Source organism: Ahaetulla prasina, chromosome 1, assembly GCF_028640845.1.
Source record: "Ahaetulla prasina isolate Xishuangbanna chromosome 1, ASM2864084v1, whole genome shotgun sequence".
Classification (NCBI taxonomy): domain Eukaryota; kingdom Metazoa; phylum Chordata; class Lepidosauria; order Squamata; family Colubridae; genus Ahaetulla; species Ahaetulla prasina.
Genome location: NC_080539.1, coordinates 80,631,055 through 80,652,845, shown reverse-complemented (window position 1 = coordinate 80,652,845; position 21,791 = coordinate 80,631,055). Strand labels below are relative to the sequence as shown.

At 39.7% G+C, this 21,791-nt stretch overlaps 1 protein-coding gene across 1 annotated transcript in view; it reads left to right on the top strand.

The window, feature by feature from the left end:
- The first annotated feature begins 983 nt into the window (after positions 1-983).
- FMN2 (formin 2) overlaps positions 984-21,791 on the top strand; it is a 224,110-nt gene continuing 203,302 nt past the window's right edge. Inside the window, exon 1 of the mRNA XM_058165778.1 lies at positions 984-2,907. Within this exon, the coding sequence (XP_058021761.1) occupies positions 984-2,907 (1,924 nt within the window). The remainder of the gene's footprint in view (positions 2,908-21,791) is intronic.

The window sequence follows — 21,791 nt, the reverse complement described above, 5'->3', positions numbered from 1 at the left end:
ATATTTCTCAAGTCTGCTGCTAAATATTTTAAAATTCCAAATCTGGGTTTTTCTAATAATTACAAACCTCAGGAAGGGCTGCTGTAAGGCAACGAGAGAGATGAAGTTTAGTTTGATTTACAATGTCAAGTTTCATTTTTTTCCTTTTCAGAGACATTAATTTAAAATAATGTAATTTCACAATAAGCAATATGTGACTATGTGGTGTTTTTACTTATCAAACTTTAAATGCAGTTTTTTATCAAGCTTGTAGAAGCAGCACAGTATTGCTAGTGTGGAAATCCTTGAGGTGCACCTTATTTTAGATTTGTATTTTTTCTGAGGAAGGTTGATATCATTTGTTTTTGGGACCAAACATGCTCATTCTCTCTGACTCTCTCTCTTTTTTTTAATGGATAATGAGTGTGTACTGAATATTGATGAGGCTTTTCCCTTGGAGGGCTATCACTTTTCATACCCCCTTGGAATACAAATGTCTTTCTGAATGGTCACTTAGACCAAAACCCTCAGTAATCTATAACTTCATTAACCTATAACACTTCTTCCAATAAACCATTGCATAGTTAGATACTGCTGTTTATATATTTAAAGTACAGCACTGTGTGTGTTTGCATGTGTATTAGAAGAGAATGTTTGTGTTTCAAAGAGAGAGAGGGAGAATGGAGAGCTGATTCTCATAAAAGCAAGAGCAAATTAATATTGTTTACCCAAAAAAAAAAAAGAAGCTTGACTGAATTAATCAATTTAATTCAATCAATTCTGTACTACAGAAAGCAACATAATGTCCCAGACTTCCTGTTGAATAACCAGAAAGTTGGTATGGATCATGAGGTTTAATTTTTGTTCTCCCCTTTGTTTTTTTGGGTTTTTTTTGTTCTTTTCTTCCTTCTACTATTCCCCAACACCCAATTCTAGGAAAGGAAACTGTTGAAATCCTGACCCCTGAGGCACTCTGTCACAAACTGACCTCCTGCGAGTTCACAATGCAGGAGGTTGAGGCACTGGAGAAGAAAGTTCCTGCTGTCCAGACACTATTCTTTCCATCTAGCCAGAGCCGGGAGGGGAACCGAGGAAGGCTGAAAAGGCAACTGTACCAGGAGCTGCCATTGGAAGGAGCTGTCTGCAACTCTCAGTGCTCTACTGAGCATGTCTCAGAGGAGCCTTATGCTGGCAGCACATTATGCAAAAAGGCAGCTCTAGCAGCCGAGAGAGAGTCAGAGCAAGCCTTCTCTTCCTTTGCATCACCACCGCTTGAAAACAGCCCTGGATTACTTGAGAGGGCCTGCCTGCCTGCCCAGGTGAACGAAGCCAAGCACCATGGCTTGATTCCTGACGTTGCCCGATTGCTGAACACCATGGGGAACCAAGATGGGAAGCTGAAGAGGAATGCAGGTGATGTGCACGAAGGCGGAGAGGATGCTTCTGGGCCCAGGGATGCTGAGGGCACAAAGAAAGGAGGGGGGAGCAAAAAGACCCTGGGCAGGCACGGCAAAGGGGGAGAATCGAAGAAGAAGGGCAAGTCTGAAGCCAGGTCATCGGTGTTTTCCAATCTGCGCATCCGGAAAAATCTTTCCAAGTCTAAAGATGGAAACAGCAGCTCGAGAGAGGATGTTTTAGAAAGCCAGGCCGTGCACACAGGAGAGCTAGACAGTGCTCACTCCATTCTCACCAAAACTCCTGATATAAGCATCTCTGCAGATGAAGGGGGTCTCTCGGATACCGATGCAGAGCATTTTGAAAATACAAATGAAACTACTCGCCCTCCAGCTGCCGAGCCGCAAGATGGACAAAGAACCAGCTCCGGCTCAGATACGGATATATACAGTTTTCATTCAGCCACCGAACAAGAGGATTTGCTTTCTGATATTCAGCAGGCAATTAGACTGCAACAGCAGCAACAGCAGCAGCAGCAGGGGACAATTAACATTGGAACTGAGCAGCAGGGCACCAAAACAATGGCCCTACACATGGCTAATTCTCAAGCAACCCCATTAGATTTTGAAAGGTTTCTTTCACTCAGCAGTGACAAAGACAGTAGCCCGGATACCGAGCAGCCGGCCTCTGCTAAATCAGGAATTGTAGACTATGTCCCAAGCTGTCAGGCTGAAGTGCCAGAAAGGGCAAATGGAATGGGGCGCTCCTGCAGCAGTGTGTTTGAGATGCATGAAGGACCCGAGCAATTGTCAGCAGAAGAGGAACAACCTGCTGGGGAAGGAGGAGACTTCTTCTCTACTCCCAATGCTGCAATTACAGAAGAGGGGACTCTGCTGGGCAGTTCGGTCTTTCATTTCCCACCCCCGGCTGGGGAGTCTGAGACTGAAAGAGTTGCTGTTGAAGGTACAGGTGGCGAAGGAGAAGCTGAACTGGCAGAGGCAGGCGGGGATCAGGTTGCTGTGGCCACGGACAGGAAATGGAGTTTGTCAACTAGCAGAGAAGCCGTGGAGGAGGGCTTTTCTGTGGAAACAAAAAATGGGACTTGTTCCTCAGAGGATGTCTCCAGCAGTCCAGTGCACACTTCCAAATGTTTTAAATCATACCCTTTCATCAACCCCTGCTATGTCAAAACCACCACTAGGCAGCTGAGTTCTCCGAACCATTCACCCTGCCTGTCCCCCTCGCAGAGCCCTCTCTTTAAAAGGAGACGGGAGCCCTCTCGACTGAAAGAGAAGGCACCAAGCAAGAAACAGAGATCTGCCAGTTTGGCAGGGGCATTTAGCCGATCTGCAGACTGGACACATGAGGTTTCGGATCAGCCCAGCGAAATAGCTCAAAAGTCAGGCTCTGCGGATTTTTTGGAGTACAGGCAGACCAGAGATGGTATCCAAGGGGAAAGAGTGCCTTTGAATCATTTGAGAAAGTTCTCAGGAATGTCACCTTCTACTGACGCCTTCCCTAATGTATTTCGAGGTAAGTGTCCTGTGTAAAGAAACAGTTGCTACAGCTTCATCTCTGAAGCAGAAACATCTAAGCATAATAACAACTTATTTTCTCCTGTTAACTTGACTTTCATTTACAGGTCATCTGAGATTCCAACCTCTGCAAATAACTAGAGGAATTCTGTATTTCCAATAGAAATGAGTGCAATATTTGTTGCAAAATTCCTCACTAAAGCATGATACAAGTACTCATTAGGCAAGTGATGTAGTACATTATAAACTCTCAGTGAGTTGTATGCATCAAGGCCAGTAAATATAATTTCTAGGTTTGTGTGATCCTTTCCAGACATACGGTCCTTCAGATATGCTAGTGTGTTCATGATGACTGAGGATTCTGGGTACTGTCCTGGGGAACTATAATGGTGCAGGAATCTTGGGAAATGTAGTCCTAACAGAACTAGAGGTTTTCATTTTGGAGGGAAATGACCTACTGTGCCCATAGAACAAGTTGTTAATGATAATTTATTTTTTGCATTGACTGTGATATGCAAATAGAGCTTTGATAGAGATTTATTCTGGATCCTTTGTAAATGCTATTTCAAACACAGGGATTCCTGAAAGTGTAAATGTGTCCATAGTTGGCCAATAGGTTAAAGATTTAGTCTATATAGAATCCTAACACTTCATCAGCTGAGCCAATTTGGCCTTTAGCTTCTACTTACAAACAATCTGTCTATTTTTAAAGAATATTATGTTTTATACCTTATACCTTTCTTCATATCTTTCCTTTAAGACTGATGATTGGTACCTTTTTTTTAAGCTAAAATAACAGCAAAAGGGAATGAATAGTTGTATCCAAGGCCATCCATCCACTGACATCATTTTTTAATCAGAGATCGCTACCAAATTGAAGAGGGCCCTGGATCTCCTCCAAGCTCTCAAAGGCTGAGGTGCTGGATCCCTCACTGATACCCCACAATCTAGGAGCTACTTTTTCTGTTCCAAACACCTCTGGGCCTTGCCTCCATCCAGCATTCCTTGTGATCTTATTGCAATGCCCATGAAATCTCTACAGAGGATCAGAGAAAGGAAGGGACCAGGGCAGTTGGGCCCAGCACTTAATTCTGTGCTAAGTTTAGGTTTAAATAGTGCTTATTGCTTAGGGGGTGGCAGTTCCCAACTCTTTTTCCAAAGCCCAGCCTGGTAATGAATAGAGACTTCAAGGACTTGTAAGTTGAGGAAAAGACCGAAGACATTTGAGGGAAAGAAATGATGTTGCAATAGTCCTGCTCTGTAGGTACTTCTCAGGCCAGCCTCTATTTTTCATTTTGTAATGCCGGGGCCAGTAACTACTATATTACACTATGTTAGGATTCTCACTACTCACTCAAACAAATTGCATGTTGACACTAAGATTGGGGCTCCATTTGTATTTTTTTTTTATCTAGCTTTTTATGCTGAATGTTATCCATTAGGCAACATGTGGTTTTTAAGGTGCTTTCAGTGTAAGCCAATGACTCTGTGGCTTAGCAATCAACCACTCACTTGCAAAGTGTTCAATCAGTGAATGAGTCAGTTTGCTTTAAGGAGATTTTCCCAACTAGAAGATCTAGATATCTTCAGGACTGCTTCTCCCAATCTATCCATCCATAAGGTCTTGTAAAAGATCTTACTTTAAGTCCCCTCATTTAATGACTGCCATTTTCAGGGGCCTTGGAGATGTGCCTTTTCAATCATTGTCCCTTCTCCTTGGAGTAGCATTTACCCAAGGTCCAAATCTGAACCATACCCTACTAGATTTTGGAATGGCCATCCAAACCTGTTTGTCTTTTTCCTCAACAGACCTTATTGGAGGGTATGTTGTGAATGACCCCTGTTGTAATGGGGTGTTTAACAAATATAGAGGTCTATTTATCTTTGGTTTTCTGCTGTCTTCTCTTTTGGATTCTACTATTTGTATATCTTAAGAACTTCTTTAGATCAATATGGGAGTAACTTTGATCTGCTTTCAATTGGAGCAGCATAGAAATCTAGCAAATAAATCTCCTCTATTATATTTATCACCTACACTGACACCTACCCATGGAATGAAGATGGGTTGGAGAATCATTTCAAGAATGCAACACAGTCAAATATTAGCTGGTATTTTCATAGTTCTGGGAGCTTTGTCATGAGAGTAAGTTCCCATGTTGCAACTTCTCCCATTGATCTCATGGTGAACAAAGGGAAATTCAATTTTAGATTATTTGAATGGAAAAGTCTCCGACCATAGATATAAAATCCATGTAGTCCTAGGAATGACATTTAAATGCTTTCCAAATAAATTGTTACTTCAGATTAAGATGATGGGTGGTATTTGATTTCTTGTTTAAAATCTGCAATTTATGTCAATATACTATAATTTGGGCAGAGGTAAATGTGGGGTCCTTTATACATGTCAACTTACCCTTTTGCCTAAATATTAAGAAATCATTATGGTCTCTTTGATTTTAGTTTATTTCTGATCCCCTGTTCCTGTTTTGCTATACATGTATTGAGATCCATACAAACTAAGAGACTATGAGTATTTTGTATTTTCTTTCCTTGGCATTACTCAGGTAGCAATAACTAGAGGCAAGGCAGCCTGTAATTCCCCAGAAATTCTGGAACAGAAAGTCTCCATATTTCAACAATTTCTGGGAATCAAATCTTGCCCATTTTTCATAGCATTGCAGAAATATGCTCTAGGTATTTTCTTCTGCATTAGAACCATTCATTGCAAAGTATTGTTACAATGTTGATTATATCAGGGGTCTCCAACCTTGGTCCCTTTAAGACTTATGGACTTCAATTCCCAGAGTTCCTCAGCCAGCTTTGCCTCCAAAATCTCCCTGGAGGCATAGATTGAAAACAATAAAGTACATTGAGTTGTGTTAAACTGATACAAGAAGTTGGGGAAAGTGTAGGACAAAAGTATTTAATACATTTAGTGTTTTTTATAATCTTTCTCTTAACAGTTGAATACAATTGAATCAATTACTACCACTTAGAGATAGTGCTTTTAATGCTCACCCATAGTTAATTTAAACATAATTCACTTAATCCAATTTTAGGGATTCATATGACTCCATACTATATTTCATATAATATAAAGAAATTGCTGAATTTGTACAAGAGTCTAGGCTATGATTAGTTGGCATGTTAGTGAGCCATATGAAGACAGCCTTATAATGGTAAGCAGTGTACCATCTTTTAAAAAACGAGTCACACACTGTGAAACAATCACATTATTATCATAAGCAGTATTTTAGAATGTATGGAAGTTTATTAAGCATACAGACAGAACAGGTAGAAGATAATAGGTAGATTAGAATTAATAGATGGGGCTGTGCAATGTTGCATAGGGCCCTGGGTAACAGCTGTTTGCAACCTTAAACTAAATAAGTCTTTTGCTGCAGGTGTGGTGTAGGTATCAATGATACCTGTGTGAACCTGGAGGGGAGATTAATTTAAGGAGTTGCAGATAAGGATTATATGTATATGTCCCTACACATTCCAAAGCCTCTGAATTTGAAGTGTTGCCCTACTACATTATTGTAACAGCTTGAACAGAAATCCAAAAGAAATTTAAGTTTGAAAAACAGATCTTGATATAGGTTAGAAATTGGCATAGAGTAGGGGACGTGGTGGCTTAGTGGTTAAGATGCTGAGCTTGTCAATAGAAAGATCGGCAGTTTAGCAGTTCGAATCCCTAATCCACGTAACGGGGTGAGTTCCCATTACTTGTCCCAGCTTCTGCCAATCTAGCAGTTCGAAAGCACGTAAAAAATGCAAGTAGAAAAATAGGGACCACCTTTGGTGGGAAGGTAAAAGCGTTCCGTGTGCCTTTAGCATTTAGTCAAGCCAGCTACATGACCACAGAGATGTCTTCGGACAGCGCTGGCTCTTCAGCTTTGAAACGGAGATAAGCACCACCCCCTAGAGTCAGGAACGACTAGCACATATGTGCGAGGGGAACCTTTACCTTTACCTTTAATATGTTGTAGGAAAACATATGCTAATATCAAGGAGAGAAGCAACCTAGAACTAAGGAGAAATTTCCTGATGGTTAGAACAATTAATCAGTGGAACAACTTGCCTCCAGAAGTTGTTAATGCTCCAACACTGGAAGTTTTTAAGAAGAGATTGGACAACCATTTGTCTGAAGAGGTTGAGACCAGAAAACCTTCAAGGTCCCTTCTAATTCTGTTATTCTGTATCCTGAGTGAAAGTTGCAGAATAATAAAGGTCCCAGCCAAAATTTCTAATCATATACAATAACTGGCTCTTGAATTTCAGTATGAATCCTTATTCTGGGATTGCTTTCAAGCTGTCAACCACCAGTCTTCAGCTTTCTTCTTTTCATTTTTGGCTGTGATTGAATGAGCCTATTGCTTCCACATAAAAGAGGCAGGAGAATGTACTAAGCAGGGATAGTTTAACTTCAGGGTGGGGGGAACGTACAAACTTCATTGCTCAGAAGTTTGTAAATTGTTTAGTTATTTCTTCTTAACACTGTCTCAGAAGGAAAACGTTGCATGTTTGTTCAATTTTGAACCCAGCAGATGTGTGTTAAGTATGGAGACCTATTTTCTAAGATAGCTAACTTTCTTTTCACTCATAAAATGCCTTCGATGTTTTGAATTGAGCCACTAACTTGTATACTTTGCATTTTAAAAAGCTGCTTCACTTTCCCTGCTAGCTTTTGTCATGCTAAAGCATTAGCACAAGGCATCTCATGACTACTTCACTTTCAGGCTCTTAACCCACTTTCTTTTTCCTTCCAGAGTTTCCCCTTTTTTCTCCTGATCTGACTTTCTCTCAGTGGCAAACTATAGTACATTGTCCTTTGCTGCAGAAGTTCTATCCTTTATAATCAATTGTGAAACAATTAATTATAAATTAATTAATTTTGACAAGAGGCTGATTTTGCCTTTCAGTTCATGCAGATCCCTTTGCATGACAGCGTTTTTTTTCTGAAAACAAGCTAAAGTTCCCCTGTGCAGTTCATTATAGAACACAAATAGAAGACCTCATTCAATTTTTTTGAATAATATTCTTAAACATTAGAATTACAATAGTGAAAAATAATATAAATTAAAGAAAGAGTAAAAGGTACAAAGGGAAAAAAGGGAAGAAGGGAAAAACAGAAGAAAAAAGGAAAAGTAAGAATATTGTATATGTATGAGAGAGATACTTCCAATCTTCATCACAAGTATAAACAATTTTAGTAACATTTAACTTCCTCTTATATTTCAATAATCCTTCTCTAACCTACAAACAAACATATAAAGTACCATCATTTCAGTTCTGGTCTTATTAAAAGTCCTTTAGGGGCTATTAGAAATAACAATATATCTACAAATATCTACAAATATGCTCCTTTATTGGTACCAATATATTTACCTTGGTCAAATAAATCAGCTTTATATTCCTTAATCCACTCAAATAATGTCAAAGAACTTAATTTCATTTCTTTTCAAGATTGTTTAAAGCTTTAACAAATCCCTTTTGTATGATGTCTATTGTAATTATTAAAATATCAGTTGGTTTCTTTTGTATGTCCATTGTAACATTTTTTTCTGTGCCCTTTTTGTAGACTGTCATTTGTAAATCCATTTTCAACTCAGTCTTTATCTTGTCAGATAAAATTGTTCATCTTCCATAATATGTTTTAGACGCAGTCTGTCTATAGAGGCAGATATCACTATTAACATTGTTAGCATTAATGTTTGACTCTATTTTTCAAAAGTGTCCTTCAATTTTCCCAGTGTCAGAATATTTTGTGCCATTCTATTCTTCATACAAGAGTCACAAAACGTCTGTATGTTTGAAGTTAAGGCCATAGATCTTCTGGTCATTTCCCCCTCTCCCTCAAATTGATATTATGGTTAGCAAGCTGTTTTTAAAATTTTCAACCTTACTTGACATCCTTCATCCCTCATTTCTTCGTAAGCAGGAACAAATGATACACATTATTTGTCTTATACCTCAAGCTACTTCTGCTGTTTGAGGAATGATTGAGACATTTCAGAATTTGTTGCTAAGGTTTTCTTGACCAGAGGTCAGACCCAAGGTTTCTGATGCTAAATCTGCTGCCATTTTGACATTTCAATGTAATTGCATAGCATGGCTTCTGGTTTCTTCACCATCAGATAAGGACTTCTTTATGAAAAGAAGTGCCCTGCTGTACCCTCAGCTCTAAGCTCTGTTTTAACCAATAACTGATTGGATGATCTCTCCCTATTCAGTGTTTGAAGGTCTCAACCTGATCTCCCTTCTGTAGCCATCATCACTAAGACAGCCACAACTGAAGTCAGTCCAATACCAAAACCAGGATTTTGACTTCCTTAGTTGTAGTACAGTGATGGCTAACCTTTTCCAGACCGAGTGCCCAAAGCGCGCCCATGCCCAAACCCCCAAAATGCAATGTGCATGAGGCCCCCATGCATGTGACCCCCACATGTGTCCCACCCCCTGCACACGCACCCCCATGTGCCCCCCCGCATGCACATACCCCCTGCACACACCCCACTCCCCCACACATGCATGTGTGGGCCCCCTGCATGCCCCCGAACCCCCCCACATGCACACGCAGGCCCACACACACGCCCCAGCCCCCGTGCATGCATGGCAGAGATCTGAAGACCAGCTTGCCAGCAGGAGGCGTGTGTGCATGCGTGGTGGAGTTGAACTGGGGTGACAGCTCGCATGCCATCAGAGAGGGTGCTGAGTGCCGCCTGTGGCATGTGTGCCATAGGTTCGCCATCACGGTTGTAGTATAACAGATGATGAGTGTGTTTGGCAGAGACACACTGATTATTTAAATGAGAAGAAGAATACTTAGATTCAATGGATTCCAAGGGTAGGGCAATGTTTCCCATTCACTGCATAGAGTTTGCTCTGCGTGCCTGATGAAAAAAATCTGCTGTTGCAGTTGCTATATATAATTTGAAGCATCTCTGTTCAATTTATCTGCTTTTCTGGGTGATGTTGGAGTGAGTAAATAGTGGCCTAGTTTGCAGTGCTTTTTAGCTGGGCTTTCTGCCATGTTACTTTTAAAGTAGCCCAGCCCATGTGTTCTTTTCTGGGTAAGGATTTTCTCACACATGACGTAAATGGTAATGAACAGCTGCAACTGCAGTTTTTAAAGGATGTTCAACTAAGGTAGAACTATTGTGGATTTACGTAACTATGCAAGTGCTATATATATATATACACTTTTGCCTATCTGTGGAAGAAAATAATGATGCTATGCTAAGAAAATCATTTCACTTTTAATACACTAGATTTCTACACTGTGCTTGATCCTCATCCCAGCTTGACTTAATGGGAACGTGTGTTTGTATGTTTGTGTGTGTGTCAGAGAGAGTGGATGAAAGATAGCTGCTTTTTAAGGCATACTGGTAACATCTAAATATTCAATAGGAAATAGATATGATGGAGGGATTATATTAGGGTATATCCACACTTAACATTTAAGCTGCTTCCGGGATGTGCTAATGATAACTTGAAACAATCCTATCTGGACTGAGACATTTTGCAACAGCTTATAAGATAGTCATCCCAGACTGTAGACTTAAGTTATTTCCCCACTGTTCTTCTTTCATAGTCAAGTCTTCCTTGACGTATAGACTTGTCTACAAGGAGTCCTCTTTTAATGACTACAGTTGGGACTGGTATTTCCATCAATAAGTAGCACGGTAGTTTAAGTGAATCATCACATGATCACACCCAACTTACAAGGTCAGTTCTGCTGCAATGGTGTCATATGACTGCAACTTGTCACTTACTGCTGGCTTTTCCATTGACTTTGTTGGAAAGCAGCTATAAGGTTGCAGATGGCAATCAAGTGACCGCAAGCTGTTGCATCTGTCATAAATGTGCACGGCTTGATAAATACCTGACTTGCAATCATGTGACCTCAGGGATGCTGCAACTGTTGTAAGTTTGAGGATCAATCATATGCTTTTTCAGTGCTGTCATAGGTTAGAATCAGGGGTGAAATGCTCCCGGTTCGAACCAGATCACTTGATCTGGTAGTGATGGTGGAGGGGCAGAGATCGGCCTCTAGGCACCTCATTTGTGGGGTGCCACAGGGGTCGGTTCTCTCGCCTCTCCTGTTCAACATCTATATGAAGCCGCTGGGTGAAATTATCTGTGGTTTTGGGGTGGAATACCATCTGTACGCTGATAACACTCAGCTGTACATTTCCACCCCTAACCACCCCAATGAAGCCATCGACGTGATGTCCCGGTGTCTGGAAGCTGTGCGGGTCTGGATGGGGAAGAACAAGCTTCAGCTCAACCCATCCAAGACAGAGTGGCTGTGGATGCCAGCATCCCGGTACAGCCAGCTTACACCATTGCTGACTGTTGGGGGCAAATCATTGGCCCCCCGGGGGAGGGTTTGTAACTTAGGCGTTCTCCTGGACGATCGGTTGTCCTTAGAAGAACATTTGACGGCCGTCGGCAGGGGAGCTTTTTATCAGGTCCGCCTGATTTGCCAGTTGCTTCCCTTTCTCGACCGGGATTCCCTTCGCACGGTCACTCATGCCCTTATCACTTCCTGCCTGGACTACTGCAATGCTCTCTACATGGGGCTCCCCTTGAAGAGCACCAGGATACTCCAACTGGTCCAGAATGCGGCTGCGCGGGTAATAGAAGGGGCACCGCGATGCTCCCATATAACACCGCTCCTGCGCAGCCTGCACTGGTTGCCGGTGGTCTTCCGGGTGCAATTCAAGGTACTGGTCATCCCCTTTAAAGCGCTCCATGGCACAGGACCGGGTTACCTTCGGGACCGCCTACTGCTGCCTATAGCCTCCCATCGACCTGTGCGCTCCCATAGGGTGCCGTCAGTCAAACAATGTCGACTGGTGGCCCCCAGGGGGAGGGCCTTTTCTGTGGGGGCTCCAGCCCTATGGAATGAGTTGCCTCCGGGGCTGCGTCAACTCCCCGACCTCCAGTCTTTTAAACGCGAGCTCAAGACTTTTTTATTCCACTGTGCAGGGCTAGCTTGAGGGAATTTTAAGAGGGGTTTTAGGATTGTTTATTTTATTGTTAATTTTAAATTTGGCCAGTTTTCGGCCGAAAAAATGCTTTTAAAAGTAAAAAAAAAAAGCCTCTGATCATTGCGTGGCTCAGCTGGGATTGTCAGAATCTTTTAAAAGCATTTTTTCTACCACCTCTTCAGCCAAAGAGGTTGTAAACAAAATGCTCTTACAAGGTTCTGACGATCAGGCAACTCAGCTGGGATCGTCAGAACCTTTTAAAACCAATTTTTTACAACCTCTTTGACCGAAGAGGTTGTAGAAAAAATGATTTTAAAAGTTTTTTTAAAAAAAGTTGGCTACGCCCACCTAGACACATTACCCCCCCACACAAACACACATACCAAGCCATGCCCACAGAAATGGTAGTAACAAATTTTACATTTCATCACTGGTTAGAATGGTTGCCAAACAGGGCAACCAGTAACCGAGAACTACCTGTATCTACATGTGGATATACACAGTTTTCTAAAAGGCACTTCTTTATACTCTATTCTACTCTAGTAAGACTGAATAAGTTAAATAAGTTCCTTTTATGACCACTGCTGAAAAAGCAGAGTGATTAAGTTAAGAAATAGCGTAGAGAAATGCTTTTTTTTTCTTTTTTTGAGTAGCTAGTTCTGCAATTGGCCCTTTAAAACAAAACAAAAATAGGACTTAATAAGAGACATAGTGAGCTATTCTAGGAAAATATATTCATAATTTTAAAAATTCTGATAGGTTTCAGGCTGGTGACTTTTTTCTATTTCAGCAGTCCTGTCAAGGGAAAGTATAAAAGCTACTATTAAAGCGCAGTAGAAATACGGCCTCAGTTTCATATGTGGTCCATCTTCAACAAGAGAGCCAATGAACTGTTGAGGTTAACGTAAAATAGTCAGAACTCTCTGTCCCAGAAGGGCAGAATTTCTCCAGGCAATGTAAGATGGGAAAATGTATTTTGAAAGTGAAACAGAGAAGCATGTCCTCAAGTCACTTCCGAGGTGAATGGGGGAATGAATGGAGCACAATGTCATCCATTCCTGCCCTCTAGAAATCGTTACTGGCTGGTTTTAGTGATGGGGCAGCTGAATAATAAGATCAATCCCTTAGATATTTTACCAGTGACATCCCACTGAAGGGTTAGAAGTAGCAGCAGCATGGCATTTCACATAGAAATTGTATATTTCATGTTTGTATGCCTTAAAAATAAAAAAACTTTTTCAAAAAAGAAAAGAAATTGTATATTTCATGTAATCAAAAATGAGAGTAACCGTAATTAATAAAATGGAAAGAATATGATGGGATTGATATATTCTTAGACACTGTGGGGAGGTTTAAGGAGATGTGCTAAATCATTGCAATAATTCCTTGTAAAGAAAAGTAATTTGTATCATAAAATTAAATTATGGGTAGTCATGTGTCATTTGTGATCTGTTTTCTCCCAAATGAGGTTGCAGAATATTATTCTCCAAAGGTGACTGACTGTATGTCATATTTCTTTATTATATGGAATTAATTTCTCACCTTTAAGGAGTATATTTATATTTATTACATTTATTTATTCATGGAAAAAATTATGTTTCTAGGGGTGTTGAAAGTAAAAGGAATAAGCCTTCCCTTTGCTTTTTAATTATTTTTTAACAGTGTCTTAATCTTCCTTGCCTCTTTTTAATTTTTTTAACTTTTATATATTAAGTTATAGTGGTGCAGTGGTTAGAATGCAATATTGCAGGCTAAGTCTGTCCACTGCCAGTTCGATCCTGACTGACTTAAGGTTGACTCAGCCTTCCATCCTTCCGAGGTTGGTAAAATGAGGCTGGGGCAATATGCTGACATTGTAAACTGCTCAGAGAATGCTGTAAAGTGCTATGAAGTGGTATATAAGTCTAAGCACTATTGCTATATATTGGTTTTATGTTTTAATACATTATTGTACACTGTCCAGAGCCCCTCTGTGAGAGATGGGCAATTCTAAAATGTGATAAAGTAAATAAAATAATCAAGTGCTTGGGTATATAGACACACAGACATGAATAGTGAGAAAAGGAAGGTTTCTACATGAAATTAGTGGAAGGGAAACAATCTTTTTTCAAAACAAGGCAAGAGATCTATTGAGGGGTGGTGACTGATGGCAATCAAAGCTATGGGAGCAATCAAAAAAGGAAATTCTGTGTATACATATTTAGTATTTATTACATTTGAAAATGGCAGTTCTGATTAGAAGATTGGACACATTTTAAAAATGTATCTACCATATTTTCAATTCAAGAGTATCTTGACAAAGAATGTATTATGTAATTGATTTCAAGGTCCTGCTTGTCAGCTGATATGCTGAGTCAATGTGAAAATATGAAGTTATGTGATTCAGAGAAGAATCGTGTTTAGATCTTAGCTAGAGATCTACAGATCTAATGTCTATGGAGATTCTCAATCATATAGTCATGGTTGTCCCATGGGTGCTTTTGAAAAAGCAACTGGACTTTCTCGGTTGTTTTCCTTGAAAACATTTTGCTTTTCATCCAACTGCAGTCCCAAGAAATTTCCACACCCATTTGCATTCTGATTCAGGTGACCCTGATATCCCCGAGTAGCCTCAATACCTGTCAGATAACTCATGATTGACCTTCAGAGGGCTAACACCAGATGACTGAAAAGAATATAAATCCTTCCCCACCATTCAATCAGAATTGAACAAGTTTCTTGGGTGAGAAGTGAAACTTTTTTTTGCTAAAAATCCCACAATCTACAACAATTTAGAAACATCAACAATAAGTATTAAATATTAAAACCATAGCACCACACTGAAACTATTTTATAACTTTGACTTCAAGATTGAGAAAGTGGTAGCTGAATATAATATTTTGGCTAATTGCTATATAGAAAAATCATATTTTATGAATAATTGGTAGAAGCATCTCTTGAACCCAAATTGCCTTGAAATTATAAACGTTAATAATAATTTCTGCTTTTTTCTTAAGAGCTTACTGATTCAGTTGTGAATACATGACAATACTTTCTTATGTCACATGGTCAAATTCTCATACTCCACTATATAAAAGTCATACGTCATAGTTTACAAAGTCTAGCTTAACACAATATTTTATTTTATTTTATTTTATTTTATTTATTTACTCAAGTATGTATTTTATGACAGATACAAATGTAAACATAATACATAAATACATGTAAAGGATACAAATAAAAGAAAACATTAGAACAGGGATGGTAGGCACATTGGTGTGCTTATGCACGCCCCTTACAGACCTCTTAGGAATGGGGTGAGGTCCACAGTAGACAGTCTAAGGTTAAAGTTTTGGGGATTTGGGGAAGAAACCACAGAGTCAGGTAGTGCATTCCAGGCATTGACAACTCTATTACTGAAGTTGTATTTTCTGCAGGTTAGTTTAGATCGGTTTACCATGAGTTTGTATCTATTGTGTGCTCTTGTATTGTTTTGGTTGAAACTGAAGTATTCATTGGCTGGTAGGATATTGTAGCAGATGATTTTATGTACTATACTTAGGTCAGACCGAAGATGGCGAAGTACTAAGTTGTCCAAAATTTTGAGTCTGATGGCATAAGGTATTTTGTTGCGAGCAGAGGAGTGGAGGACTCTCCTTGTGAAATATCTCTGGACTTGTTCAATTGTATTAATGTCCGATATGCAGTGTGGGTTCCAGACAGATGAGCTGTAATACTAAATTAATTCTAAACCCTACCCAAGTAAGCCTTAATTTAATATTTTAAGACACCCACTTTCTTCTCTGTTAAAAAATTAGAGCTTTTTCAGAGAGCCTTCATGATATTATAGTTACAAAGTTGGCCTGGCACCTGGGAGACCTAATTTTAAGTCCACTTTTAGTCACAGAAGTTCATGAATGACTTTGGTTCAATTACACTCTCTCGGGCCAACCTCTCTTGCAAGGTGTATTGTTATAGGGGAAAAATGGGAAAAGAAAGTTCTGCCTTCAGTTCCTGAATTAAAAAAATATATAAATCTAACTAATAGGTACTTCCTATCATCTTCCTGTGAAGATGAAAACACTCCCCCTCATCAGTCCTGAGAAGCCTGGCTTTCTATCCACCACTTCCAAGAAGCCTTCTCAACATCACCACTGTCCCTCACCACAACTGGATCCTCTTACTTTTCCCTTTCCTGGCAGCTGCTCTCAGGTGCATCCAGCCAATGCGAGCTCCAAATAGAAAGCTAACAAAGGGAAGCTTTCTTAAGATTAACTAGGAACAGGACCTTCTCTTCCTCTTGGGGGTGGTAGGGAGGGGTAAGAGGAAACCAAGCTTTTGCAAGTAGGGGGAGCATCAGGAGGCCCATGCACCACTCAGTCTAGCCAACTGAGGCCTTCTGGCCTGCATCAGGTTTCACGACAATGGGCATAGCCTGCTGAAGCCATCCAGCAGTGGTGGGCTTCAATTTTTTTTTACTACCGGTTCTGTGGGTGTGGCTTGCTGGCTGTGGCATGGCTTGGTGGGCATGGCTTGGTGGGCATGGCAGGGGAAGGATACTGCAAAATCTCCATTTCCTCCCGATCAGCTGGGACTTGGGAGGCAGAGAATAGATGGGGGGGGATAGTCAGAATTTTTACTACCTGTTCTCCAAATTACTCAAAATTTCCACTACCGGTTCTCCAGAACTGGTCAGAACTTGCTGGAACCCACCTCTACCGTCCAGGCATGGTGGGGCAAAGAAAATCCTCTGAACAGGGAGAACTGGGATTGTGTCAGTGAGCAAGGCACCTACGTGGATGACATGGACTCAATTGCAGTCATAAGTCAAGAAGTACCTGTATGGTCACAGTTTGGGCAGTAGGCTCAAATTTTATTTTTCCTCAATGTTTTTTTGCATTTCTGTTACTAGATTTTAAGCTGTTTTTTTGTTTTTGTTTTTGCTTTTTTAATTAGGACAGAACTTCTGCTTTCTAAGTGGTTCTATTAGCTTCGCTTCCTTTCCTTCACATCAGCTGTCATCCATAAACAGGGTGAGGAAAAAATAAAAGATTTGTCAGGCATTCTCAGCCACAACCATTACAAAATGAAACACTTATGTCTGTTCTGCCCAAACCATACATAACCAGCCCCTGTCTGGGGAATAACCGGTTTTTTTAGTGGATCACAAACTGAACAGTATTATACAAACATTTCTTCAATAATTAAAAAAATATTTTTTCAAAAAAAAAAACACAGGCTGTGCAATGTTTAGTTTTGGAGAAATAGGGATTTTTTTTAATCGTTGGGTGAACTTTGTTGGAAATCAGTTGCTTCATTGTTTTTATCACATACACAGAAGCTATTGAAAAATCTTAAGGTCAAATCCATCAGAATGTGTCTGTGTCTCTATATACAAATGGTAAATAGTATTTATTTTCCTCTTCTTTTTATATTTAGAATCATAAAAATAAAACAACCAAGGATAAATGATGGTATTCAGTTTGCCTCTTTTTCGGTGCTCTTTGTTCTAAAGCAGAGGTCTCCAATCTTGGCAACTTTAAGACTTGTGGACTTCAACTCCCAGAAGTCCTTTCTTTGCTGGCTGAGGAATTCTGGGAGTTGAAGTCCACAAGTCTTAAAGTTGCCAAGGTTGGAGACCCCTGGCCTAGAGCAAAGCAAGTATAATCAACCACAATGGTTTTTCTTTTTTTTAAAGTTGGCAAGTCAGTTGTCACTGTTTATATGTCTTAGTAATCAAACTTTAAAAATCTGTTACCAAGCTTTATCTGGTATTATTGTGGGCTTTATTTCCTTGTCAATTATCCAATGTAAGGCAATTGACTGTGGGATGGGTTGTTGTTGTTTTTTTTAAATCTTTATACAGTATTTATTCAGGATCGAATGATCTGGCTACTAAATGCATGAATCCTTCTGTGAAATTAGGAAAGGGCAGAGAAATTGATGAGAACATTCATAATAGTTGAAAGAATTTCAATTCTTTTTATCGTGTCTTGAAAATATCCAAGATAGTCAGAAGTGTTGTTTTGGGCAAAATAATATACATTGTGTTGATTAGGAAAGGCACATCATTTTCATTTTTTTGTCTTTAAATCCCCCTTCTATATCATAAAAGGAAAACTCCCATTTTTCACAACATATTTAACATCCACATATTTGGCCTGGACATTTCTATTCAAATACAAATTTTTTAAAAAACTATTTTGCAAGATGTGGAAGTAAAAATACGAAGAAATGTTTGTTACAGATTGAACTTTACAGTATCTATTAGTTTTCTACTATAATTAAACAGATGGTGTTATAGGTCTCGCCCATCCATCAAACAGATTGTACATTGTCCCTTAATTGTATGCTGAACTTCTGAATGTGACTGCTATTACCACTAAGGATATAAGAATGATTCTGATATATTTTACTGTGTTTTGTAAAAACACACTGGTCCTGCAGTTCAGTCACCTGATGTTTCTAACAAATTTGTATTTTAACAAGAAATGAATCAAATCAGTAATTGCTCTGAGTGGTATCACACTGACATTCTTTGCAAACTTTTATATAAATGCAGCCATTCTCTAGGAGTTTTGGCAAAAAGTCAAAAATGCTGTATCATGGCCAGATTTGCATACTAAATTTGTGAACAAAGTTGTACAAAGGATTTACTTGTTTAAGAAATAACACTGGCTAATATATGTCTTTCAGCAACAGCCAGAATTTAGGTGTGAAATTTGGATAGAAATATGTGAGTTCATGGATTTAGAAGTTAAGTATGCTGTTTGCTGGATATGACACATCCACTTTCTCTCTTAATGGCATTTAGAAAGAATTTTTTATTTCAGCTTGAATAAACAGTTACATCATATGATCACGTTACTGAACAAAAATAAAGGCTGACTGGGGGTATTTTCAAAGAATTTATTCTTCAGAGCTGAATTATCCGTCACAGCTATTTTTAAAAAGACAGAATCTGGGGATGGCAAGAAGGAACATGTTTAGTCATTGAGGCTATTCTTCAAATACTCTGGTTCTTTATGAGGGGCAGAAATGTAACACATTCAGCGAAAAAAGAGGAAGCCAAACTTGTATATGCTTCATGATCCCCCTTCACAAAAACTTTGGCATATTGACATATTCAAATCCGCTCCAAGGAAACAACCTGCTGTGGAGTCAGTGCTGTAGAAAGATTTTGACTTCCATGTTACATAAACCAGCATTGTACAATATTGCCCTTTTCTTGGAAATTGTCCAAGGAAAGCATCTGCCCTCAGTCTATTCAGTCTCTTAAAACAACAAGTGGAATGAGAATAAAACTGAATGGACCTGAGGGTAGCCCAGTACCCTCTGAGGGGAAAAAGTATAACCAAATGAACTTTTAAAATCCTAAACCTTCTATATTAAGCTTTGGCTTGTGGCCTTTCCTAGCTATTGCGGTAGCCATTGGAAGATGCTCCTGTGTATCCTGTATTAAAAGAAAGGACTAATAAAGAACTTTGCACAACCTTATTTTCTGTGGGAAAAAACTCTTTTGCTTCACTGCAATTGAATGATAACCATTTTCCAAGCATGTACAATAAGTATATATTGAAGGCTGATAGTTATGGACTACAACACAACTTCTTCACGGTCTTCAAATAGGAATAAGATCCCCACAGGCCATATTAAGCAACATGTACAGTATGTATGTATGTAAGTTTGCATGCACATCTGTGTGTGTATACATATACACATACATATGCACATGCATACATACATACATACATACATACATACATACATACATACACATTGTTAATGTTCCTTGAAGGATGCTGGGCCTCCACTTACAGTGCAAAAACTAGAAGAGGAACAGCTTAGTATCTACTCCACTTAGCATCCAATTTTTCCTCATGTATGTGATTTTTATTTGATAGGGAAACTTCTTTTAATTTTTGGTATGATATAATGGCACAGGCTTTTTTGTTTGATTGTTTAAAAAGTTTGAAAAAGGACAATAATGACTTGCTGCATCAAATAAATGGGTATGTTGAATTTTACTAGGTATGAACCATATTTTCTGATTATGCTGAAAGACAGTAAAAAGTTTCACAGAGCATGAAGAATAGATGTGAGAATAAAGGGGAGAAACCTTGATATTTGTTTTTGTTTTGAGTGAAATTCAAAGTACCGTATATACTCGAATATAAGCCGATCCGAGTATAAGCCGAGGTCCCCAATTTTACCCCAAAAAACTGGGGTAAACTGGGGACTCGAGTATAAGCCGAGGGAGGGAAATGAGGCAGCTACCGGTCAGGGAAAGCCTCCCTCCCTCAGCCGAGAAGGCTGGCGGCTCCCCCGCCCCGCCCTCTCACTGCACCGGCAGGGCTTCCCCGCGCTAATGCAAAAGCCCGCCAAGTTTGCACCATCTGGTATAATGTGAAAAAAAGAAGAAAAAAAAAAAACTCGAGTATAAGCCGTATATACTCGAGTATAAGCCGAGGGGATGTTTTTCAGCACAAAAAACGTGCTGAAAAACTCGGCTTATACTCGAGTATATACGGTAGTTTAAATATGAAACTATTCAAGAGAAATACATATATTACTACTTTGTGGAAGTCTAGTTTGTATTTTGTATTTTGTTTAACATGTGGCTGACTTCCACGACAATGCTGTTCAAATTATTGAATTAAGTCCATTGACTGTATGATGAACCAGGGGTATAACTTGTGTTGTTGCTTTTCTTGGTATTCTTCTATACTGCCTTTCTACTAACATGAATGTAAATGGTTAGAAAAATCAAAAAAAATCAGTAACTCCATTACACTAACACAGGGGTCTGCAAACTTGGCTCTTTTAAGATTTGTGCACGTCACCTCCCAGAGTTCCTCAGCTAGCAAAGCTGGCTGAGGAACTCTGGGAGTTGAAGTCCACAAGTCTTAAAAGAGCCAGGTTTGCAGACCCCTGCACTAACACAATACAACAGACAACTGATGGCAAATCACACCATAGGCGCATTCCAATTCAATTTGATTCAGGTGAGGGCACAGGGAAACCCCCCAAGTGGCTTCAGCTGCTTCAGAGAGCGTGCTAATACAATCTTCCCATCTCCCCATCCTATCAGAACCTATCCTTCCATCCCACCCCCATCAGAACTGATGAATCTTCTTGGATGAGAAGTGAAACATTTTCTTCTTCCTCAAGGAAAAAACCCAATCCAGTTGCCTTTTGAAAAAGTACCTTAGAGTCCTTCCAAAATAGTTAACAGATGAGCTGATCCAACACCTTGCTTGTTAACAGTTTTTTTAAGACCTTACCCAGGGATGAAATGTACTTACCTTCCTTACTGGTTTGGAGGTGCACGTGCCGCACGCACGTGTCACACATAAGTGCAGACCTGCACATGTGCAAAAACTTCTGTGCATGCACAGAAGGTAAAAATCATATGAAGTAATGACACCTGGGTGAATGGGCAGAGCTTCGCTCCACCATCGCTCCCGGATCGCTGAACTACCAGCCATGATCGCTACCGGATCGCATGTTCCGGTCTGATCCAGGAGCATTTCACCCTTGACCTTACCTTAGAAAAGACCAACAGAAACAGAGCCATTTGTATGTTGTCCAAAGCATTGCAACAGAGGAGGTCTTTTGCTTCATAAGATGAGATTGTTTCACAGAGGAAATCTATTCCTATGGAATGGAAATTCATAGAGGAAATCCTACAAATCCATAATAGTAGAAGCTTATCTAGTCATGTGGAAGAAATCTTTCTCCCCTGTGGATTCCTGTGGACCCCAGACTCTGCACCCCAGAGAAGAATATATTTCCCCCAATTTTAACATTATTTAGGGAAATGGCTTCCACTGACCTCTCAATTATAAACCAGTTGGTTTGGCTGGTAGTGATTTTAGTTTTACTTCTGATTATTGTTTTTATT